Source organism: Theileria parva, chromosome 2, assembly GCF_000165365.1.
Source record: "Theileria parva strain Muguga chromosome 2, complete sequence, whole genome shotgun sequence".
In the NCBI taxonomy this organism is placed as follows: Eukaryota; Apicomplexa; class Aconoidasida; order Piroplasmida; family Theileriidae; genus Theileria; species Theileria parva.
Genome location: NC_007345.1, coordinates 1,624,126 through 1,651,381, shown reverse-complemented (window position 1 = coordinate 1,651,381; position 27,256 = coordinate 1,624,126). Strand labels below are relative to the sequence as shown.

At 34.1% G+C, this 27,256-nt stretch overlaps 14 protein-coding genes across 14 annotated transcripts; 5 read left to right on the top strand and 9 right to left on the bottom strand.

The window, feature by feature from the left end:
• Positions 1-4: 4 nt before the first annotated feature.
• Positions 5-1,898, bottom strand: FNTB (farnesyltransferase subunit beta). The gene is made up of 2 exons (XM_760285.2): positions 976-1,898; positions 5-878 (listed from the first exon to the last, which is right to left on the bottom strand). The coding sequence occupies exons 1-2, from the start codon at positions 1,734-1,736 to the stop codon at positions 20-22; spliced, it is 1,620 nt and encodes a 539-aa protein (XP_765378.1). The 5' UTR covers positions 1,737-1,898; the 3' UTR covers positions 5-19.
• A 22-nt stretch (positions 1,899-1,920) lies between these two features.
• Positions 1,921-4,221, top strand: Ttll11 (Tubulin-tyrosine ligase family protein; the record flags this gene model as incomplete). The annotated part of the gene is made up of 1 exon (XM_760284.1): positions 1,921-4,221. One exon carries the CDS (start codon positions 1,921-1,923, stop codon positions 4,219-4,221), a length of 2,301 nt encoding a protein of 766 aa, XP_765377.1.
• Positions 4,222-4,521: 300 nt separating this feature from the next.
• On the top strand, positions 4,522-6,980 carry TpMuguga_02g00963 (uncharacterized protein; the record flags this gene model as incomplete). The annotated part of the gene is made up of 1 exon (XM_760283.2): positions 4,522-6,980. The coding sequence occupies one exon, from the start codon at positions 4,522-4,524 to the stop codon at positions 6,952-6,954; it is 2,433 nt and encodes an 810-aa protein (XP_765376.1). The 3' UTR covers positions 6,955-6,980.
• Positions 6,981-7,141: 161 nt separating this feature from the next.
• Positions 7,142-8,595, bottom strand: TpMuguga_02g00808 (Leucine carboxyl methyltransferase family protein; the record flags this gene model as incomplete). Its single annotated transcript, XM_061305475.1, has 8 exons — positions 8,481-8,595; positions 8,364-8,449; positions 8,057-8,334; positions 7,942-8,006; positions 7,846-7,909; positions 7,585-7,811; positions 7,456-7,543; positions 7,142-7,423 (listed from the first exon to the last, which is right to left on the bottom strand). The coding sequence occupies exons 1-8, from the start codon at positions 8,534-8,536 to the stop codon at positions 7,142-7,144; spliced, it is 1,146 nt and encodes a 381-aa protein (XP_061161439.1). The 5' UTR covers positions 8,537-8,595.
• A 259-nt stretch (positions 8,596-8,854) lies between these two features.
• Positions 8,855-11,105, bottom strand: Ncl (RNA recognition motif family protein). The gene is made up of 3 exons (XM_061305474.1): positions 10,919-11,105; positions 9,877-10,803; positions 8,855-9,642 (listed from the first exon to the last, which is right to left on the bottom strand). The coding sequence occupies exons 1-3, from the start codon at positions 10,926-10,928 to the stop codon at positions 8,870-8,872; spliced, it is 1,710 nt and encodes a 569-aa protein (XP_061161438.1). The 5' UTR covers positions 10,929-11,105; the 3' UTR covers positions 8,855-8,869.
• A 198-nt stretch (positions 11,106-11,303) lies between these two features.
• On the top strand, positions 11,304-12,337 carry TpMuguga_02g00806 (MerC mercury resistance family protein). Its single transcript, XM_760280.2, has 2 exons — positions 11,304-11,882; positions 11,973-12,337. The coding sequence occupies exons 1-2, from the start codon at positions 11,727-11,729 to the stop codon at positions 12,306-12,308; spliced, it is 492 nt and encodes a 163-aa protein (XP_765373.1). The 5' UTR covers positions 11,304-11,726; the 3' UTR covers positions 12,309-12,337.
• Positions 12,338-12,354: 17 nt separating this feature from the next.
• TpMuguga_02g00805 (uncharacterized protein) lies at positions 12,355-13,175 on the bottom strand. Its single transcript, XM_760279.2, has one exon. The coding sequence runs from the start codon at positions 12,985-12,987 to the stop codon at positions 12,361-12,363; it is 627 nt and encodes a 208-aa protein (XP_765372.1). The 5' UTR covers positions 12,988-13,175; the 3' UTR covers positions 12,355-12,360.
• A 116-nt stretch (positions 13,176-13,291) lies between these two features.
• Positions 13,292-14,105, bottom strand: TpMuguga_02g00804 (ATP synthase F0 subunit C). Its single transcript, XM_760278.2, has 2 exons — positions 13,737-14,105; positions 13,292-13,577 (listed from the first exon to the last, which is right to left on the bottom strand). The coding sequence occupies exons 1-2, from the start codon at positions 13,956-13,958 to the stop codon at positions 13,308-13,310; spliced, it is 492 nt and encodes a 163-aa protein (XP_765371.1). The 5' UTR covers positions 13,959-14,105; the 3' UTR covers positions 13,292-13,307.
• Positions 14,106-14,516: 411 nt separating this feature from the next.
• RPL18A (60S ribosomal protein L18a) lies at positions 14,517-15,160 on the top strand. Its single transcript, XM_760277.2, has one exon. The coding sequence runs from the start codon at positions 14,570-14,572 to the stop codon at positions 15,143-15,145; it is 576 nt and encodes a 191-aa protein (XP_765370.1). The 5' UTR covers positions 14,517-14,569; the 3' UTR covers positions 15,146-15,160.
• Positions 15,161-15,924: 764 nt separating this feature from the next.
• TpMuguga_02g00802 (uncharacterized protein) lies at positions 15,925-21,529 on the bottom strand (the record flags this gene model as incomplete). The annotated part of the gene is made up of 2 exons (XM_760276.1): positions 15,925-21,239; positions 21,523-21,529. The coding sequence occupies 2 exons, from the start codon at positions 21,527-21,529 to the stop codon at positions 15,925-15,927; spliced, it is 5,322 nt and encodes a 1,773-aa protein (XP_765369.1).
• A 93-nt stretch (positions 21,530-21,622) lies between these two features.
• Positions 21,623-22,547, top strand: RPL18 (60S ribosomal protein L18-3). The gene is made up of 3 exons (XM_760275.2): positions 21,623-21,701; positions 21,773-22,028; positions 22,236-22,547. The coding sequence occupies exons 1-3, from the start codon at positions 21,699-21,701 to the stop codon at positions 22,529-22,531; spliced, it is 555 nt and encodes a 184-aa protein (XP_765368.1). The 5' UTR covers positions 21,623-21,698; the 3' UTR covers positions 22,532-22,547.
• Positions 22,548-22,620: 73 nt separating this feature from the next.
• On the bottom strand, positions 22,621-23,656 carry TpMuguga_02g00800 (putative integral membrane protein). Its single transcript, XM_760274.2, has 3 exons — positions 23,223-23,656; positions 22,926-23,120; positions 22,621-22,870 (listed from the first exon to the last, which is right to left on the bottom strand). The coding sequence occupies exons 1-3, from the start codon at positions 23,598-23,600 to the stop codon at positions 22,637-22,639; spliced, it is 807 nt and encodes a 268-aa protein (XP_765367.2). The 5' UTR covers positions 23,601-23,656; the 3' UTR covers positions 22,621-22,636.
• On the bottom strand, positions 23,645-25,182 carry ryh1 (uncharacterized protein; the record flags this gene model as incomplete). The annotated part of the gene is made up of 6 exons (XM_760273.2): positions 25,093-25,182; positions 24,375-24,698; positions 24,241-24,301; positions 24,152-24,191; positions 23,877-23,994; positions 23,645-23,751 (listed from the first exon to the last, which is right to left on the bottom strand). The coding sequence occupies exons 1-6, from the start codon at positions 25,109-25,111 to the stop codon at positions 23,645-23,647; spliced, it is 669 nt and encodes a 222-aa protein (XP_765366.1). The 5' UTR covers positions 25,112-25,182.
• Positions 25,183-27,055, bottom strand: ctu1 (TIGR00269 family protein). Its single transcript, XM_760272.2, has 2 exons — positions 25,633-27,055; positions 25,183-25,423 (listed from the first exon to the last, which is right to left on the bottom strand). The coding sequence occupies exons 1-2, from the start codon at positions 26,585-26,587 to the stop codon at positions 25,248-25,250; spliced, it is 1,131 nt and encodes a 376-aa protein (XP_765365.1). The 5' UTR covers positions 26,588-27,055; the 3' UTR covers positions 25,183-25,247.
• Positions 27,056-27,256: the final 201 nt, after the last annotated feature.

Here is a 27,256-nt window from a genome sequence, read left to right as displayed (position 1 = left end):
AATATACACTATTATAACATTAAGTGGTAAGATTGAGTAAAATGTCATGTGGCAGATTGTTGTCAATTAGGTTAAGATATGAGAGTGAGTAGCAGGTGTGGTAAAGATCTGAAGGTTTGCCAGGCTTATCTCGAAATCCCTTACCAGTCTGAGCAACCACCAATAGATAACACTTCAAAAGTTCTTCATACAATTTTCTATCACCTCGATTATAAAATGTCGTATCATTTTGACCGTAAAATTTATCAAGTTGATTAAATAGTTGTTCAATAATAAGTATTGATGATCCTACCCAAAAAGAATAGCATGAATCAACAAGTTTATGAGGTCTACCTTGAAATCCGAATTGAGGTGTCAGTCTATTAACACACCATTCATACACTTTCATTAAATCTAACTTATTCTTCACATTACTAACTGTATCACTACTATCACCAGTGTTATAATTACCAGTGTTAAGGGTATTGGTGATAATGATAGCAATACAGGCTAGACCACAGTAAGTATAACCTGCATGAGCTTCTAAATAAGGTTCAGATGATAATCCGCCTTCATAGGTCTGACAGCTAATAATATACTCTAGCGTATTCTCAGTAAGTTCTTCAGTTAAATTTCCGGCCATATAAGCACTTGCTATGGCACAGTAAGTACTCCTGGTATCACGTTCACCTCCGTATGTGGCTGAAAACGACCCATCCGAAGATTTCATATCCATCAAAAAGGAGTACAACAACTCTACATCAACCATGTGAACAGAGTTAAACATCTTTAAAACACACAGAGCTGCATAGGTTGTTGCCACGTGAGCTCTCTGATACTCGCCTCCACCAAATCCTCCAAACTCATTATCCCAACACTTCATTATACTATTCAGACTTCTATTACATTTTTCATCACAAATAGGGGTATTATATATATATATACTATTCTAATGCTATTATATACACTAACTACTGCTATATATTATTAAGAAACCTTTGTTTGTAAGATTGTATATCATGGCGAAGTAATAGTAGTGAGTGTAGTGACCAGTACATGATCCAGGGCCTTGAGGAGTCTAGGTATGCAAGATCAATCATCTTCAGCATTTCCTTGTCTTGCGATAAATGAGATTTAATGTAGTTAATATGAAGCTCTGGTCTCAGCGGACAAACGCGATTAAGTAAAAAAGTAAACCTTTTCAAAACTAGTTTCCCATGTTTTAAATAGTTAATTCCAACACCCTTATCACTTAATGGAACATCACCTATTAAATCAACTGCAAGTTTACAATGACCAGATTTTAATAATCCTGAAACTTCTTTTTTTGAATAAATAACGTATGATACAGGATTAACTGAGTTGTTTGACTTATCAGTGTTATTAGTACTACTACTGGAGGTATGGCAGTAGAATTGAGAGTTGTTGTCGAAAAAAGTTTCAAGAGAAAGGTTAGAAGATGTAAAATTCTTCAAAACTAGGCTCATTCGGGAGGTGTAAAATTCATTACAGTCAAATTCAACGAGTTTTTGACTCTCATAAGACTCCTCAATTTTTTCATTAGAGGAATCAGAACTAGGTTCAAAATCTTCTCCATTGCAGATGGAAATCACATACTTTACAATCAAATATGGTACATATTCAGATGTATTCTCTTGACTCAATTGGTTATCATCGTCATTTTGAAGAATAAAGTTGTTTAATTTTTCTAAAAAATCATCTAGTCGTCTTAAGGATTTATCCCTTAAATAGTCCATAATCCACAATTTGGAAACCTGAAGTTATTTTCTACAATTTACATACATCCTAGTGTGTTGAAAAAGGATTTATGAGGAATCCTCTGAATCATGTTAGAAAGTGGCAAATAATTAAAGTTGATATACTCTATATACTAATACTATCATAATAGTTAATAATAGTACTAAATAGTGTTGAAAATAAATGAATTTTTTCGAACATAGTGGCGATTGGAAAAACGGAGAAAAAATTAAAAACAATTCACAAGGGTCTTACACATCTAGTGGATATTTTCCAGAAAAGGATTTTAGAAATTTTAAAACTAAATCAACTGTTTTAACTGATCATATATCCCAAGATTCTACTAGAAGTACTGATTCACATGAATTTGAGACTATATCTCTTGAGACTCAAAATGATGATTCAGAAGCTCTAAATTACATAAATGAGATTTTAGGCCTTTTATCTAAAATTCCTGAAAGGTCAAATGGTAAAATAAATCCAAGTAAAAACTTAAATAAACTTGAAGAATCTGTAAAATTCAGTACCTTAAGGGAATGTTGTAGGATTAAAAATGAAAATAGTTTAGATAGACTTCTAAAACTTAGGCTTAATCAAATAAGTAAATTAAAGGAACGGTGTGTTAAATCTGATTCAGGGTCAAAATCTAAAACCGATACTCAGAAGAGCTCAAAGGCAAAAAGTTTAAATGGAAGAGGTTACCTTGGGAAGCCAGTTATAAATCTTTCAGAATCTAGGAGTGATTTCTCCCTTTTAACACTGTGTTTAAAGTCTCTTAGATGGAAAAGTAATAATTATAATATTGGGGACATTTACTGGCTTGGTTACTCAGTCACTTCTCAACAACTTCATGAACTCATTTCCAACAATAAACGTGTAACTTATTCTAAAATCGCCGTTAACAGGTTTCCGGGAATTCAAGAAATTACTAAAAAAAGCAATTTCTACGATTTATTAGAAGTTTACTCAAGACACAAACTACTTAATACTACTATTGATAATTCCAATAGTGGTAATGATACTAATAACTCACATGATAGTAATGTAAGATATTGGCCGAGGAGTTATAGGTTACCGGATGATTTTAAAAAAGTACTAAAGTTAGTTGAAAATAATGTTCCATTGATATTTAAACCTTCAAATGGTTCAATGGGCCAGGGTGTTAGGGTCGTAACTGTTCCCGAGGACATTAGTGAGGAGATGTTGGTGGACTATACTGCTCAGGAATATGTTTCAATACCACTTTTAATAAGGGGTAAAAAATTTGACATTCGTCTATACCTATTACTGATTGGGTCTGGAAAATGTGATAAAGTTAGTACTAGTTACCCAGGAATTAAAGGTTTTATATTCAAGAATTCTTTGGTTAGATTTTGCACTGAAAACTATGAATATCCCTCAATAATTAATAGTAATAACAATTTCATTCACTTAACTAACTACAATATAAACAAAGCAAATGTTGCAAAGTATCATAGAGGAGATCCAGAGGATGAAAATAACAGTAAAAGACCACTAAAATCAGTTCTAAAAAGTCTTGAGTTGGAAGGATATAATGAACAAAATATCTGGTCACAAATTATGAACATCGGATCCATCACCATACAAACCATTTACCCAGATATGTATCTCAACACACAAATGACCACACATATGAATACACCAGGAAATGGTCAAGTAAATTTTAAAATGAATGATAAAATTGATAACTTTCAAATATTTGGGTTAGATGTAATGATTGATGTTTATGGGCGTGTTTGGCTATTGGAAGTTAACTGTTGTCCTAGTTTGAAAACGAGCTATTTTGATGGAAAAGGGTTTAAAGATGATGAAGTAGACTTGATGATAAAAGTGCCTCTAATCACAGAAGCACTTAAAATTGTCAATATAACCTTAAATGGTGATTCAGAATATGATAAAAATAGTTATAAGTTTGAAGACTGGGATGAAATCAATACCAATTTATTTAAACCTGAATTAGCATTAATAATAAAATTGTTTAAAAGAGCAAAAGGTGGAAATTTGGCAAAAAAGTGTATAACTAAAAGGGATTGGAGGAAATTTTGCAAATTTACAGGAATCACAAATATTATCACAGTATTCACCGTCAAAACTCAGGATAATAATAACAACATTAATGATACTGATAATACAGATGAAGTTAAAAGTAAATTGGAAAGTAAAAAAATGATAAACAAGCTGTTTGCTGAGGTGGCAAAGGGTACTGAGGGTGTGTGTTTCACCGATTTTATAATTCTTTTGGGAAGGTGTTGTAAGATTATTGAAGATTGGATAAAAATAAGTGATGGAGATACGATTTCAACTATTTGCGAAAAGAATAATTTTTTAATACCTCTTGACATTTTTAGATGGAGTGTTTCCAAACCTCACAACTCAACAAATAATTCAGAAACTTATGTTTCATCTGAGTTTTTACACTTTTTAAATGCTTGTCTCTGCTTAAGCAATAATAATTTGGTATAATTCCATCCCTCTACACGACATCAGACTTCTCAATTTTACAACCTTATTGCACCTTTTTCTTCATTTTTTAACCTTTTTATTGTATTTAATTAATTTCCTAATTTTAACTTAACTTTAATTTTTTCAATTTTTAACTCGTTTGAAGTAATTTTAAACATATAGCGTTGTTAAAGTATAATTCAAACTTCTATTAGCATTATTTCAGCTAAATTTTATTATTTAAAGGTAATTTTGTAAAATCTATAAGATTGACATGAATGGCATATCCGGGGTAATCGCATGAAGTAAATTTTCATTTTAATGAGACCCTCATCTTCTAATTCTAGTTCTTCTGCCCCCAAAGATGGGCCTGAAGACATTTCCGAGGAGGATCTGAAGCTGATTCGTCACCTCACTTGGCTCTATGGCGGATATCAAATGCGCTCCCGGAATACTCCCTTAAACTACGACGAAAATAAAGTATCCCGTCAAACTCAAAGTAACACTCCTACTACTGTTAATAAAGTCAGTAATAATACTGTTAAATCAGCAAAGAATTCTGTTATCACGACCAAACGCTCTAATAAAATTGTTGATAATCGTAATTCTGGTCAAAATGCCAATACTGGGAATAATGTTAATAAAAGCAATGATAATAACAGCACTAAAAGCACTGTAGAGAATCCGGAACATGTGGAAGATATAGGAGTAAGGATGAGGAATCTCAGAAATAGTTTGAGTCGCCGTTTACGTAACGGCTATGAAAGTGATTTGAATGACCACAGGAGGCCTACCTGGCCTGACAACTTTGGATTGTCAGAAAAGATCGAGTACTTCATCTCAAAGAAGATTGCTGACGCCACTGAGTTTCGCCATAAGGAGCCGAATACTCTCTCAATATGTGGTCAGTTTGCACTTCAAAACCACGAAGCTATGGTCGCCGATACAGACCGAGTCCATTATTATAGGGCCGCAATCTTCTGGACCGGTCATTCTAATCCTAATACTGTGGATAATATTGTTAATAACAATACCGTTGAGGATTGTATTAACAAGGCTAATAGTGTTGATCTCGTGAACACTGAGGAGAGTACAACCACAAGCACTACAAGTGATAATGATTCTCAAATTGACGATAACGAAACTGTTTTTGTAGATAGCAGCTACGAATCACTTGACCTAAACTCATTCACCACAACTAACACTATTGATATTAGTGACAACACTGTTGATTCTGTTGAAAATGTTGTATCAAGCTTAAACTTAATTAATCCCAATAATAACAGTAGTCTGAATAATTATTATTGTAGTGGTAAGAGAATACTTGAGATTGGAACAGGTCCAATGTGTGTGTTGGCAATGAATGCATTAAAGGCTGGTGCGAGGGTTGTGGATGCTTTGGAGGTTTCTGTTCACGCTTCTAGGCTCGCAGGGAAACTCATGGCTGCTTATGGTTTCGATAATGTGATTAGAGTTTTTAATACTCATTCAAAGCTGTTTATTTTTGACCAGAACGAGTACTTTGGTTGGGATCACAGGTTTGGTGAGGACCTTGTACTACCCTCAACTCCACCTTATGACATGGTAATTAGTGAGATTTTAGGCGATTTCGCAAGTCAGGAAGGAGTCGCTGATGTGTTTCTAGATTTCCAAAGGAGAATTCTCTTTGAGAATAAAAGGTTTGTCAACTCCGTCAAGAGTATCCCATGCAGGGTTTCAACCTTATTTGTCCCATCTTTCTTTCCTGACTCCAGTAATATCCTTAACAAGTCAAGTTCAGACTCTGAAATGACAATCTTTTCACCTAGCAAGATGATGCTCCAGTCGGTGGGAATGAGAATTGATAATTTGCCCATTTGTGACCAGTGGTTACCATTGGAGCACTTAAATTTAGAGGAATGGATGCTACCTCAAATGTGCCAACATTACCTTAATTTGTTCTCTGTTTCTACATATGGTAGTTTGGCCGGTCTTTTAGTCGGGATTGACGTTGAAATTAGGCCTGGAGAACACTTTGGCACCAGATATGGCCAGTGTGAATCTTGGTATACTAACTTTCTCTTATTTGATAAAGAATACACTGTCTTCAAAGGCGACCTTATTCTCGTTAACAGTATTGCAAACTTAACTAACTACACTAAAGCCAACTGTGATAATGGTAAAATCCAGGTCTCAAGACCTTCCTACAGCTTTAAAACTTACATTTTATCTCCGGTTAACATTTTGTCCAATTCTTCAAATTCCTCCGATAATTCCACTGCTATGTCCTCCTTTAATTTAAACAGTGAATCCATTTATAATTTGGATTCTCTTTTTACTACTACTGTTAATACCATGGATAACTCTATCACTACTGTTGCTAATGATAATAATGTGGATAATTCTGTTGATGCTAATAAACACTCAGATAATAATACCACTAATATTGTAAACAGTGTAAAGTTGAGTTGCATTGAATTGAAGAAATTAAGTTATGAGATAAATGACCGTGTTAGTATTTGTTCAAAGAGTTTGAACGAGAACCGGGAGTTTTCGAGCACAAGTTGCACTGTTCCTGAGGATATTCTGAAGGACCACGAGTTTGTAAAAGTGAGGGGCGAGATTTACAGGGTCATGGACATACCTCCACCTATCCACATCAACTATCTCGAACAAACTTCTACCATTTACTATGACACTCCCTGCTCTAAACGGAAGATGCATACCGATCCTCCTAAACGATACCAGAAAATCAAACTCAAACCTAAATTATAGTTCTCATTAATATATTATACTTGATATTAAGTATATTATAATTTTATAACTGTATATAATATAGTATTTATATAGTATATTACTGACAGCAATATTAATTCATTACTGATAGTAATATTAATTCATTACTGATAGTAATATTAATTCATTACTGATAGTATTCCTGGTTTATAGTAGTACTATAAAATTAGTTAGTATCGTATTCAATGGTTTGAGATTCGGGGTCATCTCGTGGGATTTTATCAAAGCAGACAGTTTTGAAATACTGAAAGTCGACTTCAGTGTTAGGATCAAAGTTAACGCCGAAGGGGATAAAGTAAGGAGCCTTGGACTCGTAATCATAGTTTTCCTTAACAGTAAAGAGCTCTACAACACCAGGCAACTTATGATATTCCTTATATAACAGGCCGAACATAAAGTGTGAGAACGAGGCTCCCAATTCTCTCATATTCTTAAAGTCTTCCAATTCCTAAAAATCAATAATCACATGTGTTATATTACTATAATTCTCTTTTTCTCCTCCTCTGAAGTGTTCATGTTGTAGAACTCATTATAGCAAACCATTTTAACATTCCAACGCTTACTATATCTAAACACTCATTGCACTATGTAAGTGGTGTTAGTTGATACCTTTGGATTTGTGATTCTACGCTTGGATACTCCATTGGGCCATAGACTTTTCTCCCTAAACTCTGAACTTTATATTGTGTTATTACAAACCCCGATGATTTTAACGTAATATTTTGCAACTTCACTGGGGACAAACATCTAAAAAAGATATCAAAATTTGGACTCACCGATTCTGAAAGCATAAGAGCAGAATCTTCACTTGAAAAATCATACAAATGGTCAACAAACTATACGATTTTCATGTGTAATTTATAAAATCACCTCTTTTACAACTTCAGATTTTACGTATAAAAAGACAAATTCAGCCAAATACAACGTTGGATATCTAAAGCATACTTATAATAACAGAATGTTTACTTTGGAGATAGTCCCGAATCAACAAGGTTCTTAAATTCATTAACATTCGATAAGTCAAATGGCACCTAATCAAATTTACTGAATTTAGTCAATTTTATATGGTGTAGGTTGGTACAATTTTATATTTATTTGAAGTAACGAATCCATCTACCAGCTTGAGATCGGGTAGAAGTTCCTTGAAAACTTCATTTTCAACCATAACCTTAGATTTGGCCTTCATTTGGTCATCGAAATCAGTGTCAAAACACACAACATTGTTGTATTTACGGATCAACCAAAATGCCGTGGTATCAAATCCAGCGCCAAGATTAACACATTGGACAGTTTGGCCCGGAAAAGATTCAACGAACTTGTCCAAAACGCTCCGAAATGCATTAACTCGAACCACATGAACTAAAACAAGATTAAGGAAGAAAACTAACGGATATTAAGGAAATTTGACTTTTCCACAGGCTCTGTAAATTTATCAATAAACTCGTCTTCAAAGTATCCGACTTGAGCTGCTCTTCTAAAAATTCATGAATGGATTTTAGTCTTACGCTTTAACTCCTAACGGCGAATAGCATGTTTTCTTGACGATTTCCAGAGAATCCATAGGAATACACTACCAACTACCAAGAATTTACACTATTCTGGGTCCCGAATTAGGTGCTAGAATTAGTTAATTAAAGCTTAAAAATTATTCAAAATATCATTTCCAAATTGTATAACCTGGGTTATACTGCAATTTTTGAAGTTACGCACATTTCCCTCAAATTAGAATCATTCTTGTGGGTAACTATTTTTAAACTATTTACTATTTGCTAAATGTAGTTAAGCATTATTTTCAAATTCCTAGCTCCATTTCATAAATCTCCACTTTTAACTATACTATATACAACATATAATATATAAATAGCATATTTATGTATAGTATATGTAAACCAGATTATTCATCATCCTCATCGTCGAATATGATGGACTTGGGTTTGTTTTCCTGTTCAGAGGATTCGTTTAGAGCACCGTTTACGTGATTTGAGTCATCGTTTGTGGACTTTTTTTGTCCAAACGAGCGTGCAAAGGTTCCTGATTTATTCACTCCAGTGGTGAATCTACCCTTGGTTGCCCTACCTCTTGAGCTTCTTGGGTCTCTTGGCAGTGCATACTGGATTGAAACTGTCCTACCGTCAATATCTGTGTTATCATATTCTACTGCTCTTTTGGCTGCCTCTACAGTTGTAAAGGATATAAATGCCGTTCCCATCGGTTTTCCAGAGTCGTGAAACTTTGGCATATAACATCTCGTCACTTGACCGCACTCGCTGAACAACTCTCTCAAACCCTCTTCACTGCTATTGAAGTTCAAATTTCTGATACAAATCTCGTTCGTAGCCTCTCTGGAAACGTATTTTTGTCCAAAACCTGAACCTGAAGATCCGAATGAACTAGAGGACGAATAGTTAGATTTACGGTTTGAACCAAACTTTTGAGTTCTCGGACCTTTTTTAACCGTAATTCTAATACTCAAATTCTGTCCCTTGTAGGGTGAATTGTTATAATCCAATGCCTTCTTTGCGGATTCTTCGTTTGAAAACGTTATAAACGCCACTCCTTTACGGTTTAGCTTGTTTACTCTTGTTATCTTTCCGCATTCTTCAAACAACTCACGTATCTCGTCCTCTGTTGATTCCACTGGTATATTTCCGCAGAATATCTCACATCCTATAATTTGTTGAGTTTTAGTAAGTAGGGTTAACCACACTAAAACTAATAGTATAACTAACTACATCAGTATATAGGTTGAGAATTGGGAAGTTCATAGCTTCACTCTAGATATAATCAGGAGAATCATAAAAGTAATTTATAATCATAACATTCCCAAACATTTCTAACAGATGTATAATTTGTATAACTATGTGGTGTATGAATAGCTCGTATTAATATTATAAACAGTACCTTCGGGAACATCAAATTTGGTTTTGAATGTTGTTTTAAGTCTCTCTTTGTTAATAAATTGGTCTCCAGACTTGACACCATTCATTTTATCTGACCTTTTCTCCTTCACTTCCTCAACTTCCTCATCACTATCCTGTTTAGTAGGTTTAGTACTTTTTGGTGATTTTTCCGGTTGAGTAAGTGGTGCTTCATTATCTGAATTGCTTTCTTCATCTGAATCGTTGGATAAAGTTGAGTCAGTGGAAGATTCAGAAGGTGATTTTGCAAGTAATTTGTCCTTCAATTCACCCAATGGTAAGTCATCCATCTTATCCTTCAATGACTTAAATACCTGATCATTACTCAACCTCGTCAATACTTCATCTTTACCCTCATTAGTTTTTTCAGTTTTAGTTTTTGGTTTTCTCGGTTTTTTAGGTTTCGGTTCTGATTCATCTTCCTTCGATTCATCTTTCTTAGGTTTCCTCTCCTTGGATTTACTCTTCTTGGGTGATTTCTTATCAGATTCATCCATTTTCTCCTGTTTCACATCCTTGGCACTGGGAGAGGTTTTGGGGGTATTCCTTTTCCTTTTTGGCGATTGAGGTTTCTCGCTTGTATCTTTTGAGCTGGGAACTAATTTTGCATTTGAAGCAACTGGTTTCTCAACTTTAATTTCCAAATCCTCAGACTTGAGCTCCTTCACATCACTTTCAGAGTCTGAGTCATCTGAAGACTCGTCGTCCGAGTCAGATTTTTTTTCAAGTTTGGCAACTTTAGTTTCAGGTTTAGCTTCCTCAGGTTTATTTGTCTTTTTAGGTGCCTCACTTGATTCTTCCTTTTTTACATCCTTGGTGACATTGGTATTGGTGCTTTTAGTTGATAATAACGCACTGATAGTTTCGTCATCACTGGAACCACTTGAATCAGTGTAAATTTCACCATCTTCTAAGAAGTTAATTAATCAGGAAATAAAAAATATATATTATGCTAATAACTTTGTAGATATTTAGGTAAATAGTTAAATAATTGGGATAATTTAGGCTTTAGGAAAGAATCTTACCTTCCGTCATTTTTTATAATAGATTTATCAAAAATGAAGAAAATTTATGTAACAATTTAGGATATTTGATAATGTTGCAAAAAGATTCTAATAGACAAAAAGATATTTACGGGAAAATAATTATAATATAAGATTGCTAGTAAAAACCCAGATTATTAATAAAAAAACTACACTGAGAAGATTAAAATTATTAGTGAAACTGTTGATTTGAAATAATTCTATAACCCCATGGGCTTGATCAATTTGGGTTGCATTCATAATTTTCAATAAAATTTAATATCCAAATACATTTTCAAATTTTAATCAGAATTTAAAGTGATTTATATTTATTACTCAATTTTATCCATAAATTATATAAATTTATCCCCTTTCTCATTTAAATACTGTTTCAATTACCCTATATATATGAATACTTCCATTTATATAAGATTTTTTTACTCTTTATTACATTTCCTTTTTATTTCTTAATTTCCTTTTTATTTAACTTTTATTTATTATTTTTTATTTTTTTATTGTTTTAAAAATTTTGTTATTCTTTTACACATTTCCTCAACTCTGTAATTTTACACAATTGCCTTTATTTCTTTTAAAATTTTATAATTTATATTTTATTGTGTTTTTTAGCACACTAATGTGTCCACATGTGTAATATTTACTCCTTCAAATTTACTACTAAAATTATCATAATCTACACAAATATTATAATAATTCGTTGAAATATTATAATAATTTGAGTTTGGGTTAAATGAGGTTCTGGCTGTTCTGGGTTATGAATTTATTCGAAGGATAATAACATTTAGGAGACTCGATGAATAAACGCTCGTCTTCTATTATTGAGTTTTTCATTAACTACTCCAGTGTACTCTGCCTCATCGACTGTGTTCTTTTACCAATTATAGTATTTATCTCTGGTCTTCTAAACGTTTTCAACAACTTCGAACAATTTGAAAAAGCCGCTGGAATTGTATTTTCCCACCCATTTATAGTTAATTAGCACCAGTTACATGGTTACTTAGTACAATGTAATATACGGCAATAGTATAATATTGTGTAGATTGAGTTATGTTTGATAATTCCCTTTGGATGTATATCGCTAATAGTGAATTTTAAGAGGACGAAGAATGTGTTTTTATTCTTATTTGGATTTTTGGGAATTGCAATTGTAACACTTTCACACTTTCTGCAATCTCATATTCTACACACTGTTTTTTCACTTTTAGGCTGTTTTATGCTGATCGGAAGTAACTTTCTATCCAGGAAATCTCATAAACATCATCATAACAAATTTGAGTCTGATAACCTCACGCGAGCATCTACAGAATCCACAGAATCTACCGAATCTACTGAATCCACACAAACCAATACTAAAGAACTCATTAATCCCATCTAACAATAACTCCTAACATATTACTCTACACAGTGTACATAGTATATAATATGTGTTAGATATTAATTTTAAGAATTTTGATCCACTGGCACGGTTTAAGAATTTCAATCATGTGACTTGGAACAATCATTTGTGTATTTTTCTGATAGAATTTAAGGTTTGTGGAGTTTGGCACACAAAGATCATCACAGACAATGTCCTTTAGGATTGCAATTAAACTGAACTTCCCATCATCAACTACTCTAAGACTGCTTCGAATCTTAGCGCAGCGTTCTCTAATATGCGATAACTCAACGTCTGAGAGGTTATTAATAACACTTTCGGGTATGAAGTCGTAATACCCATTATAACTTGCTGCGATTTCATCAATCAGATTCTTGCGATATACCTTGTAACTATGCAAATTCTTCGAAGCGTAAATGTACATTAATGCGTAATAATCTGATAATAATTTATATTTGAACAGAAGTTGTGTGTTATGTTCATCAAACAGACGTGTGTTCTCATACTTCTTTGACACTCTAGAAAAGTTCTGGAGTAACATCTGAATTTCATCATCTGCACGTCTTGCAACTTCTTCCGGGTATGACTGAATAGTCAAAGAAACGTCCTCATTCTTGAATATCTCAGTCAAAACCTCCAAACTGTAATATGTTCCACTGGTAGAATTCTTATAATCCATTAAATCTCATTAATTTATAATATTTTTACTATATTATTATTTAATAATAATTTTAAAACAAAATTACTTTACACATTAAAATGATATATTGAACAAAAAGTATATTAAATTGAAATTATGAATAAATTTGTTGGAACAAAAATTAAAAACTTAAAATTTGTAAAATAAATCTGCTAAAAAGATTAAAATTGATAAAATAATGAATAAAATCAACATCAGATCCCCATCCAAATCAACTAACAACCAAACTAACAAATTATAATAAAAATTATAATAATTAATGTAAATAATAAGTATACAGTAATAATATTTGTATGAGATTAAGAATATAACATGATAGCGCCCATGAGGATACAAACGATGGCTAGAAACTCAAGAAAACCCATTCCTATAAGAGTATAAGTAAACAAGTCTTCCTTAATCGATGGGTTTCTGGCAGTTCCTGAGACAAGAGCTGCGAACAAATTTCCAATTCCCTGAGCCACTCCTCCCACTGACATCAAAGCCACAGCAGCTCCCAAAGTTGCAACTCCTCCATCATATCTCACTCCAAACTTGTTATTATATGGCATTAAACTTCCCATAGAACCCTAATAAATATTGTATAGAGTTATCTAATTACATCTTTAAGGCTATTTGACTATATGTAGATGGATAAAAAATGTGTTAAATATTAACAACGGAATATAAATAACTAATATTATTATAGTATATAACTAAGTAAAATATTATAATAACTAGAATGTTACGGTTTTATTAAAATTGAGTGCATAATTCTGTCTGAGAGTGGGTTCAAAAACAGATAAGCGCCTAAAGCTTTGGGTTCTTGCGGGTGTATTTATATGAGTAATAAGACCTTTCGTTGCGGTGTGAGCGGAAGGAACTTGAGACAGACCTCTAAGGCCTGAAAAGGTTGAAATTCCACCTCTTAAAACCAAAGAACGGCCCAAACCATTAATTAAAGACGACATCACAATTCGACTCTACTATGAGGAAGTTTTATAAATAAAATTCGAAAATGTTAAACAAATTTCAATAAATAAAATAAAGGTAAAGATTTACTTAAAGAATCCTTAAACCACACAATACCAAGCCCAATACATATTGTAACAAATTTACACTCAAATTCAATACCTAGCACATAATTATCCATTGAACCACAATCATTAATTTAAACTATAACAATTGAATTATTATGTTGAAATTTAATAATCTGATAAAAAATAACAAATTACACATTTTATATTATATTATTCAATTTAGTTCAATATTACCACACCTTACCTATTTTTACCCATTATAACACATTTATAATACATATTATATATAAAATATAGTAAATAGTATTAGTGTGGTAAATATCTGTCATCACGAGTTAGAGTTCTTCAATGAAATTATTCAAATAATAAACTTACTTTTAAACACTAATCACAAAATAATTTTAATATTACCATTTTTTAACACTGTTAACGGCGTTATTATTAACAAAGTTACTACTTTATTGTTGATGGGGTATTCAGATTCCATTACTTTATTTTATTTTATATTTATTTATTATTACATAATATAATATAATTAATTAATGGATAAAATGAGTAAGAAGATGAATTCGTCATTGAAACCTTCATTGGGTCAGAATTTGGTACAGTATCATATAGTTGGCAGAGCCGCTCCAACTAAGAAGAACCCAAACCCAAATACCTACAGAATGAGCGTTTTTGCTAAAAATTCAGTCCTTGCAAAATCACGTTTTTGGTATTTTATGAAACGCCTAAACAAGGCCAAGAGGTCTGGAGGTGAAATTTTAGCTTGCAACAGATTAAATGAGCCTAAAAAAGGACAAGTTAAAAATTTCGGTGTATTACTTCGTTATAAGTCAAGGACAGGTACTCATAATATGTATAAGGAATATCGAGACTTGACAAGGACTGGGGCAGTTTCTCAGATGTATGGTGACATGGCAGGCCGTCATCGTGCTCGTGCCAGTTGTATTCAAATCATTCGTGTTGCTGAGATTAGTGACAGTGACTGTAAGAAACCCAAAGTAACCCAGATGCACGGGAAAAAGCTAAAATTCCCGATCCTTAAACCCATGCCACACGTTGAAAGAAAGGATAGAAAACTTTTTTCAACTAAAAGGCCATCACTATCACTTTAATCTGGTATACGTTTACTTTTATTTGTCTACTATCTCTTTCCTATATAGTTAATATTATACAGTTAATATGTATAAAAATATCCTAATGAGTATTGGTTAATGCGATCAAAGTACCACAGAATGACAGGTTACTGAAGGAGAAAACTGGTAACGGTCCTACCACATGACTCAGAAAACTGGCCACCAAACTGAAAGACGCTGGTAATAGTACTGGCGTTCAGAATGAGAAGACCCTTAAGGAGTTACTCCAGTCTTAGCGCCAATCAACCAGCTTAACTGACTCGCCAAATATCTTTTCTTTCGGGATCTAACTTAGTGGAAGGACGATGGGAAAGATCAGTCTTGAGGACCCAGCTTTTACCATCATACACATATAAATAATAGTATGGATCAAAGTTGAGATATAGAAGAGGACCAGAAGACTTAAAGTATAAAGACGTAGGATATGGACCAGACATATAATTCCACACACACTTATTATCAAACAACAACTGAGAACACTCACTACCTAACAAATATAACAAACAGTCAGCATTGGGATACTCAAGAACCTCACACTCCATAGGAACAGACTTACTAGGATCAACAGGATCAGACTTACACAATCTCAGATAACTATGGAATACAGAAGTAACTTGACCAGACACAACAGGTTCAGTGACTGGAGCTACAGCTTTGGTAACTGGTTCTAGTACCTCATTGACTGGTTCTGCTTGTTAGGTTACTGGTTCTACTACCTCATTGACTGGTTCACTTTGTTTTGTAACTGGAGTTACGGGTTAAACGCTTAGTTTCTTGTATGAATCTTTGGTCTTGGCAACATAAAGCTCGTTCTTAATAGGATCAAACTGGAACATGGTAACATCATAGTCAGGATGATCACTTTGTTTCCAGATTTCTTTGCTCCCAAGTTTCACTTTCTTACACTTAACTCCTTGATTAAGCTCATAAATGAAGGCAAAACTGCTTGAATACCCTAGGACTTTAACCTTGTAATCGGCTCTCTTTATCTCTACATCGTTGTCACCAAAGAGCTTTACTTTAGATATATCATGCTTCTGACTGGATATATCATTCCACTTACCACTAGACTTTTTGAGTACTAAACAACCACCGCTATCCAGAAATATTGCAACATTATCATTACCCTTAGTAGCCACTATGGTTCCAAGCACATTTTTGGATTCCCAAATGACTTCTGTTTTCTTCACAATTTTGTTGAATCCACACCCAGATTTCGCTGTATATGTTGGATAGCTACCACTCTTGCAGTAGTCGCAATCATTGGTACTCTGAGTCGTGGCAATGTCAAGGGTAACCCCTTTGGTAGTACCAGTTGTTACAGGTGTTGTAGCAGTCGTTGTAGCTGGAGGTGTTGTAGTTGTAACAGGAGAAGTTGTAGTTGTTGTAGTAGCAGCAGTAGTTGTGGGTGTTTGCGTAGCAGGAGGAGTTGTAGTTGTGGGAGTTGGTTTAAAATCTAGTTTCTTAGATTTATTTTTATCCTTAACGGCCACAAAACTGTTAGAAACAAAATCAAGATCAAACATTTTGATTTCTTTAAATTTGGTATCATCAGTACTTTTCCAAACATCGTCGTTTCCATACTTCACCTTCTTACACTTAACATTTCTGTTGAATATAATCCTGTAAGAGTAGTCAACTAGGGCAACCTCGTAACTCGAGGACGTGAGTTCCTTCTCTTTATCGTCATAGAATTTCAGTTTCATCACATCATATTTGGTATTAGTGATATCGTCCCACTTCCCAGCGAACTTGTTAAATAGTACCAATCCACCGTTATCAAGTATGATACCTACGTAATTCTTGTTACCCTCACTAATAAATATAACCTTGGTTCCAAACAAATTACTTCTTGACTCCCAAAGAACATCGTTTCCCTGGGTAATTTTAATGAACAAGTGATCTCCCTTGGGAGTGAAACTATGAATGTTACCACTCTGGCTCTTTGAGTACTCAATTTTATCAGTACCCTGAGTCTTATCAATGTCAAGGTCGATGGACTTTTCAGTACGATCTGATAAAGGTTCTTCAGGCACAGCTGGTTTGGGAGCCTCTTTAACAACAGAAGTTGTTGTAGGTTGAGTTGTTACAGCAGTTGTTACTTGAGCTGTAGCAGGTTTGATAGTCTCAGTTACCTCCTTAGCAGGTTCTTTATCGACAGGCTTTGCAGGTTCTGCTACTGGTTTAGGTTCTTCGGCTTTAACTGTCCCCTTAACCTCTTCTTTAGTCTTAGCCTCATATTCTATCTTCTTGACTTCATCATTCTTGTTCTTCACAAAGAACTTATTTGTGGTAAGACCAAGTGTAAACGCCTTGATCTCCTCGAACTTCGGATCCTCACTGTGTTTCCATACCACGTCATCTCCCAACTTTACAGTCTTGCATTTGACACCCGTGTTAAATATGAATTCATACGATAGGAAAGCCAAATTTACCTTATAATCTGATGACTTTAGTTCAGTATCACTTTCACCAAAGAACTTCAACTTCTTCAAATCAAATCTATCGGCAGTAACATCAGACCATTTTTTGCCAGCGAGTTTTTGGAACAGCTGGAACATATCATCCTCCAGTAGTATGACCAAGAATATGTCACCGTTAGTGAATTTCTTACTCCTGACCATAGTACCAGACACACCATCCTTACAATCCCAAACCAAAGTATTACCCTCTGAAACCTTGTCAAACACACAGTCGTCCTTCCCACTGAAGGTCTTAACATTATTATCCTCATTGAAGTCAAACTGATTTGTACCCTCAGTGGCCTTAATATCGAGATTGATGGACTTGCTAACAGTAGTAATTGGAGTGGGTTCTCCTTTGGCAACCGGAGCCGCAGTCACTTTAGTAACCGCTTCCTCTTTTACTACTGGTTTGGGTTCTATCTTCTTGACTTCACCAGAGGGGTTCTTAATGAAGAAACAGTTTGAAGCAAGACCTAGTGAAAATGCTGCTATAGTAGGAAACTTTGGATCGTCACCTGATTTCCAGACAACCACTTGACCCAGCGTAACTTTCTTACATTTTACACCAGTTTTAAATGTATGACTAAATGACATGTCAACTATAGTTACATCGTAGTCTGTCTCCTTCAGCACTGTGTCACCTTCTCCGTAGAACTTAAGCTTGGTCACGTCATGTCTCTCTTTGGTGATATCCTTCCACTCATTTTCTCCCTCTTGGAACAAACTGAATGTCCTATTGTTCAGTAATACTACAAGGTAATTGACACCCTTGGTTTCCTTAGTCCTTACCAGCTTACCAAATACATCAGCAGCAGATTTCCAAATTTCATAATCGCCCTCATTAACCTTATTGAACACACGGTTATCCCTGGGACTGTATGTGACCACTCCGTTCTCATCCTTGTAGTCATACTCGGTGGTGGTCTGTTTCTTCTCAATGTCCAGAGCCACCTTGGTAGGTTCAGTGGGTGTGGGTGGAGCAGTTACTGCTGGAGCGGCGACTGTCTTAGCCTCAGTTGGTTTAGTAGTGTCTCCAGTTGAAATAATTGAATAAGATTTAGTTAAGGTAGAGGTATCACCAAATGCGTATGATGGGCCAATACCACCAGTCATACCGTCTTGACTACGTATCACTGATTTCCACTTACTATCTTGGATGGTACACGTATAGTACTCCTTTTCGAAACTTACAACTATTTTACAGTCCTCCTCGTTGTAGCTCATATACCTTGGGTAGGGTTTACCAGTTTCATGTTTCCAAACACAGTTTCCGTCATGTGTAATCAATTCACATTTAAGATCCTGCAAATAATAATCAAAATCGTCAAACTCTTTCTCAACTTTACATGTGAGTTCCCCTGGTTTACTGGAATATAACTTAACAATTGGTGGACCTGCTACAAGAGTTGCTTTAGGGGTCACTATTGCTTCTTTAGCTACAGGAGCTTTCACTGGTTCAGCAACTGGAACTTTAACTACAGGAGTAGCAACAGAAATTGCGGCACTTATTTTTGTGGGAGTTACTTCCTTTGTCTGATCTTTAAGACTTGTGACACTGAACTTGTTTTGACGAAGATCGAGATAGAATCCCTTAGGATAACCAAACTCCGTGTCTTCGGTGTGGCTCCACAGTACCATATCCATATTGGTGATCATCACACACCTGACATCATTTTTGAACTCATAACCATATCTACACTCGAAAACTATAGGTTCATAATCTTCCTTAGTCAGTTGATGGTACTTTGATGTACCCTCATCTAGAGAGAACATCCTTACCCCAGAGAAGTTATGTTTATTTTGAGTGACGTCTTGCCAAGGCTTATTCTGACCGCTCTTGGTAAGGAGCACAAACTTTCCACTCTCCAACAGAATTGACATATGTTTCACATCCTTGCCAGAGCCCATTAAGACTACTTTGAGGCCATAGTCCCTATCTTTCGCAGACCATATCTTAAGCTCTTTCTTGACAATGTTAGTGATTGACAAATTGGCCTTAGGATTAAAGTGACCAAATCCCCTAGTCGATCTATAGTCAAACAGGTCATTATTCGAATTTTTACCGATATCAAGAGTAAAGCCAGTTGATGAGATCCAATTCCTGCCAACCTTATGGGCGTGTATAACTCTTTCATTTTCCAAAAATACGTTAACGTTTTTAATACTTGACTCGACACCATAGACCACCACCTTCCTTGAACACCGTTCGTCAGTTCCTCCTTGCCAAAAAGTATTACCAGACATACATCCACTGAGGATGACGGAGTTGAATAGGTATCCAGGTTTTGCAGTGAATGTCCTTTTTTCACCATCATGATGAAAGTCAAACCCAATGGTACTAGAGGTCTTACCTAGGTCAAGGCATATTTTGTTAGAAGCCTTCTGCCATCCACCGTCTGACTTCCAATAATGTTCTATATGACCGTTAAACAGATATATGGTCACATTTTTGGTACTGGCACAAGCACCGATACCATCAGTGAAAACCTTAGTGACATACTTAGTACTGTCATTGGTCGTCCAAATAACTGTATCATCCTTGACGACCTTGTTAAACATTGAACTACCCTTGGCGGTGTAAATCTTAATATTCCTGTTATGATCGGTGGTAAAATCGTAGTCTTCAGTACTGGCCTTCCCACTGATATTAAGTGTTACGGGTCGGCTAGAAGGAGCTACCTTAGGAGCCTCTACAGCAGGAGTAGCCGGAGCTTGAGCCTGAGGAGTAGTTGTAGCTCCCTTTGGTTGAGCTTGAGTTGTACCTGCAGTGGTAGCCCCTGGTTGACTAGCAGGTGGAGCTAGCGGCCCTTTATAATCTATTTTCTTATACTTATTTTTGTTCTTAGCGACATATAGCTCGTTTTTAATAGGATCAAATTGAAACATAGTAATATCCTTGTACTCATCGTCGTCCGTATGTTTCCATAGATCATTATCTCCAAATTTGATTTTCAGGCATTTAACTTCGCTGAACTCGTAAATGAAGGCAAAACTGCTTGAATACCCTAGGACTTTAACCTTGTAATTAGATGAAGTGATCTCATTATCATTTTCACCATAGAATTTAAGTCTCGTTATATCATGCTTCTGACTGGATATATCATTCCATTTACCACTAGACTTTTTGAGTACTATACATCCACCAGTCTCAAGAAATATTGCAACATTATCATTGCCCTTAGTAGCTACTATTGTTCCACAGACATCTTTGGATTCCCAAATGACTTCTGTTTTCTTCACAATTTTGTTAAATCCACAGCCAGACTTCGCTGTATATGTAGGATATTTACCATTCTTGGCATAATCGACCTCTGTTGTGGACAGTTTGTTCTCTATATCAAGGGTAACTTGTTTGGTAGAACCACTTGATACAGGAGTTCCGCTGGCTTGACCTGTAACAGAACTCGTTACATTAGTTGCAGATGCACTTGATTGTTGTTGCGATGCAGTTTTTGCTGGCTGACTATTGGATTGACTTGGTGTTGCTTGAGATGGCTGAGTTCCTGGAGTAGGACTAGTACTTGTTGCTTTAGGTGGATTTGATTGTGATTGCGATTGATTAGCTTGAGTTTGAGGTTGCGATTTAGGTGTAGAGGATTGGTTTGGAGCTTCTTTTAATTATCTTTACAACAGTTTTACTTATCGGCAAATCTTAGCAAATACTTAATCTATCCTCTTTACCACACACACAATTTTATATTAATAAGTAATAATTAGTAATATATAATAATATTATCAGATAAATATTATTTGGCTAAAATATTAATAAAAATTGTTTTAAAGAATAAAATCTGAATAATTTAAATAAAATAAAAGAAATATATAAAAGAATCTGAGTGAAAAATTGGAAAACCCAAAAAATCACTCAATTTTGATAGCTTCTCAAATTACAATTCATAATTTTGTAAACTCACAAGTTATATAAATGTAAATGACAATTTTAATCTAATCTTAAAAGTCAATTGGATAACAATTATATTATAACCGTTTTGATTCCCCATGGTGGGGATTCCATGAATTATTATAATTTTTGAAATCATTAATTATTATCATTTTTTAATTCCGAAATGGTATTTTTTATCCCTAATTATTTAATATTTATAATATATTATTTTATTTAGAGTTTATAAATAATTTGTAGGGTATTGATTTAGTAAAGGCTGGTAGAGTGAAGAAACCAGGCCGTAAGGCTTTGGTTAGTAAGAATCCTTACCTTCGTCTTTTGGTTAAGCTTTACAAATTCCTCTCTAGACGCACTGACCACTCCTTTAACAAGGTTGTTCTAAAACGTCTTTTAATGCCCAGACGTTTCAAAGCTCCTCTTTCTCTTTCTAAACTCAGTAAACATATGGAAAAAAGACCCGATAACACAGCTGTTGTCGTTGGAACTGTTACAAGTAATGCGTCACCACCAATCACTATCAACTATTTATACACTAAATTATCTATTTTTGGCAGTTAAATATATTTGATGATGAAATATTGCCTTCACGACGGTCTTCTGACTATTTCTTGGAGACTAGGAACTTCTGACATACAATAATCATTTACTCTTAACTTATTTTTTACACAATAATAATAATATTTGTATAATTATTGATTAGATGATGAGAGAATGGACGTGGTGCCGAAATTGAGTGTTTGTGCTTTAAGGGTTACTGAGACAGCAAGGAAACGTATTTTAGCCAGTGGCGGTGAAGTTTTAACCTTTGATCAGCTGGTTGCCAGGAGTCCCACGGGTTCAAGATGTACTCTTTTAAGAGGTGCAACTAAGGCTAGGGAAGCTGTAAAACACTTTAGAAATGAAGTCAAGGGTAATCCTAAACCCTACGTCAGATCAAAGGGAAGAAAATTCGAAAAGGCAAGAGGGCGTCGTCATTCCAGAGCCTTCAAAGTTTAATCTCTTACACTCACTATTATACACTTACTCATACTATTATACACTTTTACTCAATATTATGCATATTTACTAAGTTATATAGTTAAATATATTTTATGTATAAAATTATATTGTGAGCATTTTGTCTGATCCTACACTGACTTGGGCGGCTTGTGAGACCAGTGGGAGTTGTGAATAAGTTCCCAAAAGGGCACAAAACATGCAATAAAGCAACGGGGTGAAAGTTGACAGTAACATTGTATAGCCTATTACTGAGCCTAAAAACCCTTGCCCAAGACTACTTATGAAATCAGAGTATACATGACATAATAAATTTCCATACAATGATAATATATGTCCCTAAATCCATTATTCACACATTATACAATGATATATAAGTAACTGGGTTTGTTACTTGTGTGTAATTGAATTTGATGAAATGATTTTGGACGAGTTCGTTTCTTGAAATGAAAACTTTATTAATACACAAGTGAATCACTTCCATCAGATTCGGTATGGATGAGATAAACTTGTGTAAACTCGACAGTGAAGTCACAATGTCATCCACAAACTTAGGCAACGACAATGACAATAATAAAAACTCATAATTCTACACATTTTTACAGAGTTATTCCTTAAAATTGTTAAATATAACTAATGTTAACTCTTTATAACAGTAATAATAATAGTACTAGTGTAAGTATTGGTATACCCTTGTGGCAACCATGAAAGGTATTAAGTAGCCGGAAACTGAAATGAGAGAAACTAGTGGCGATACTTTAGTTTTAAGTTTAAAGACCCCTATAGCATCTTTGAACACTTCTTTATATCCTCTTTTATCTTTATCTTCTGGCAGATTCCCTTGATACTCTGCAAATAATGTCGAGACTGAAGGAGGTGTGTCGGATCTTTTTTTAAAGGGCGCGAAAATTTGTGTTTTATTTAATTTTATCGTGTTTCTATTACTATTATACAGAAATGCCATCTTACTAACGGGTTTTCCGGTGCGATTTAGGCCCAGAAAAGAGCCTTCCACATACTTTACACAATTACAACATATAATCATGAATATAACTACTTTATGTACCATTTAATGAGATTCTGTTGGAAAAAATTAAAAATAATAAAACAAAGTCAGTTGCGGCTACAAACTTTTGATAAACTTGTGAAACTCGCCGCACTTCTACCAGCACAACTCGTACTCTCACTCGGAGCCGACGGCTTTAAATCAATGTCAACCACTAAAACAATTTACAACACAATTATATACTTAATACTATTACGCTATTATTATACTCTTAATAGTATAATATTGTAATAATGTAATAATATAATGCTGAGAGTATGTAACTGAGTGGAGAATTACATTTATCGCTGACGGGTTCGGGTTCGATGGTTTTCAAAAGTTCAGTAGCAACAAGAGTGAACAACTCCTGTACGTTATCTCCATTCTTTGCGCTCGTCTCTCGAAAAAAACAATTCATCTACAACATATTTACAATATCCAACAAAGTTGTAATAAATTTAAAATAAGTAAAACTAAGTAAAATTTGTAAATCTGACTCTCCAATAGGAGAAAAAGTAATGAATAACTAAGGAACTAGAGCCCCGGAGGAAGGAGAAATCCCCGTAACGGAATACCTCATTAGCTAAACTTTGTCCTTCTTCAAATGAAACAGTACTAAACAAATATAAAACCCAATTTATCTACAGGATAATTAAGTAATTACCGTTTATCTAATAAATCCGTTTTATTACCAACCACAACTATTACAGCCTTATCTCCTCTCACTACAATATTTTATCCACATGTACAGTATTATAGTAGTAAGTGTATAATTAAGTAAAAGTGAGTGGAAAGTACTATCTTTAATATCTTTGATCCATTGTCTGGTGCGATCGAATGATTCGCGATTGGTGATATCGTAGACTACGATGGCGGAAGAAGAGTCGCGAATGTAACTGGGCATGAGGGAGCGGAAGCGCTCCTGTCCGGCAGTATCCCACAACTGCAGACGCATGGTCTTCTGGTTAACAGTCACCACCTTACTCAAAAAATCTATCCCGATAGTAGCAGCATACGCAGGTATATAGTGATCATACACAAATCGAGTCACTATCGACGTTTTACCCGCACTCTGCTCACCAAGCAGTACGATTTTATTCCTCTGATTACTCACCGATGTCACTAAACCATCATTAACATTATCTAATACTATTTAACAATATTTATTAATATTTAATACTACTTAACAATATTTATTAATATTTAGAAATATTTACTGATATATAATAAATAAATAAAATTTACTGGGTTAGAATAAAAAAATATAATATTGAATAATAGTTTAATATTAATTTACTTAGATAAAAATCTTGTAACAAGGGTTAGATTTACACCAATCACCAAAATAGGGACAATTAGTGTAAAATCTGAAGTTACAACTAATTAAGGCTAATTAAATCTAAAATTAATACATAAGTAAATAAATAAAAGCGGTAGTAAATATGGAAAAAAGTGAAAGATTGAAACTAATTGGTTAAAACGTGAATAAATGAAATAACTGGGTAAGGAAACTAACTTCCATCCGAATTAGTCATTTTTTAAAAAATCCACATTTGCCAGAAGAAGAGATATATATGTACATAAGAAGTAAAATTATATTAAAATTATCAAGGGTATCCCCACTGTTAGAGGTGCATTCGGATAGATTTATCACTAACTTCCATTGAATCTTTAGCCGTCATATCGTAGTTTCACTCTCCTTCTCATGCCTTTGGTGATATAATTTGTTTTCCCAGCTTTTTTACCCATTTCTATCCCAGATTCCAAATCAACTACTCCCTCATTCACAGATGTACCAGAATCATCAAACTCATCCTTACCACTCTTATCATTTATACCATTCAATCCTATAATAACAACATTAATCCTATTTTAACAATATTCTAACTAATTATAATAAAATAATTATATTTTACACAATTTTATTTAATTTTATGTAAATTATTTAATTTTGAGTAATTTTAGGTAATTTAGGCAATTTTCAAATTTTATACAATTTTCATTATTTCGCAGTAAATTAACCATATAACAATGTTCAACAACTTAGGGGTGATACCGTTGAGTGTATGTAATTGCTGTACGATTTTGCAGGGTTTACAAATGTTGTTAACACTGTCAATTCCACAGATTTGACAGTAATTTCTCCCTGTAACTTCGCCAATTCCCCTGTGATCCGACTTAAAATTATCACCTGACCGGATTATGTTAAGTATAATCTGAGGGTTTATGAGTTCAAGATTCTTAATAAATGAGCGCATATGTCCTCTGTAAGCCTCTGGAGAGTAAATACACTCTGTAGAAAAGTAATCCAATGACAAGTAACGAGCATATAAAACTATCTCCTTCTCAAATGAATATTTCAAAGGCTTCACTCTTCTTATTCTAACTTTATTAACACTCTCGGATGTATTGTCAACAGTAGTGTCAGAGGGACTATTGGAGTTGGATGTGAGTTTGAGTAGATCACCTCTGAAGAGGTTGAGTAGTACAGTTTCCGCCATATCATCAGCGTTATGACCAGTACATAAAACATTAGCTTCAAAAATTCTAGCGCCAATTTCAAGCATTTGACGCCTAAAAGAGCCGCAAACAGTACAATTTCCTTTTTTACCAATTAATTTCACCACTTGGTCCATGCTAAACCCAAACCTTTCCTTAAAACTTAAGATTTTTAACTCGATTTTATACTTGTCATGCATCGACTTGACTACTTTTAAAGAGTCATCTCTGTACCCTTTGATACCCTCGTCTACTCCTAAAAGGTATAAATTCCAATCCAGTCCATATGTTTCCTTAATTTTACTTAATACGTGAGCTAAAACCGAGGAATCCTTACCTCCAGAAACACCAACACACACTCTGTCGCCGGAAGATATGAGTTTATCTCTCATAATATACTCGTAAATATCATTTTCAAAGGATTCTATAAAGCAGTTTTTACACGATGGAAGACCTGAAAAGGATCTCCGTAAAACTGCAGAACCCTCAAAACAATACTCACACTTCAACATCTTGTCACCAAGGAACCCTTAGATTACTTTTGTTGGAGGATAATTCCCTTTAATTAGGGGTTAATTAGGCCCTTGAAAGGCTATTAACTCCTTAATTAAAATTAGTTAAGGAAGATTATTATTGTACCCCTTAATTATATTATTTAAATCATATTCTAATCATTTTAAACCGTTGATTAGTTTTTCTAAACTTTTCAAGAGAAACTTTTAGATCCAAAAAAGTTAATTTCCCCTTGATTCAGTACCAAATGTATACTATAATACAGGGTATAAATTATAGTATTAGAATCCTAATTAATAATTTATCAAGTGTATTTAGAGGAGAAATGATGAGAAATTACTCAATTTGTACGAGAAATACCAATTAAAAATTTACAGGAGATGATAATATAAATTGTAATTAGAAGATACACCATGAGAAATAAATAATCAAGAGGATAAAATTGAAATATGAAAATTCAAATAAAATGTATAAAATTAAAGAAAAATAATAAATAAATATGTGGAGAAGAATCTCATGAAATTTATTCCAAACAATCAATTTTAAGGTTGGTGTTTAGTAATTTCAGAATGATTTATTGATAAATCAAGTATTTTAAAGTATTTTTAAACTTTTAAACTAATTTTTAATTATTACACCTAAATGTGTTACACCCCCACTCATTTATT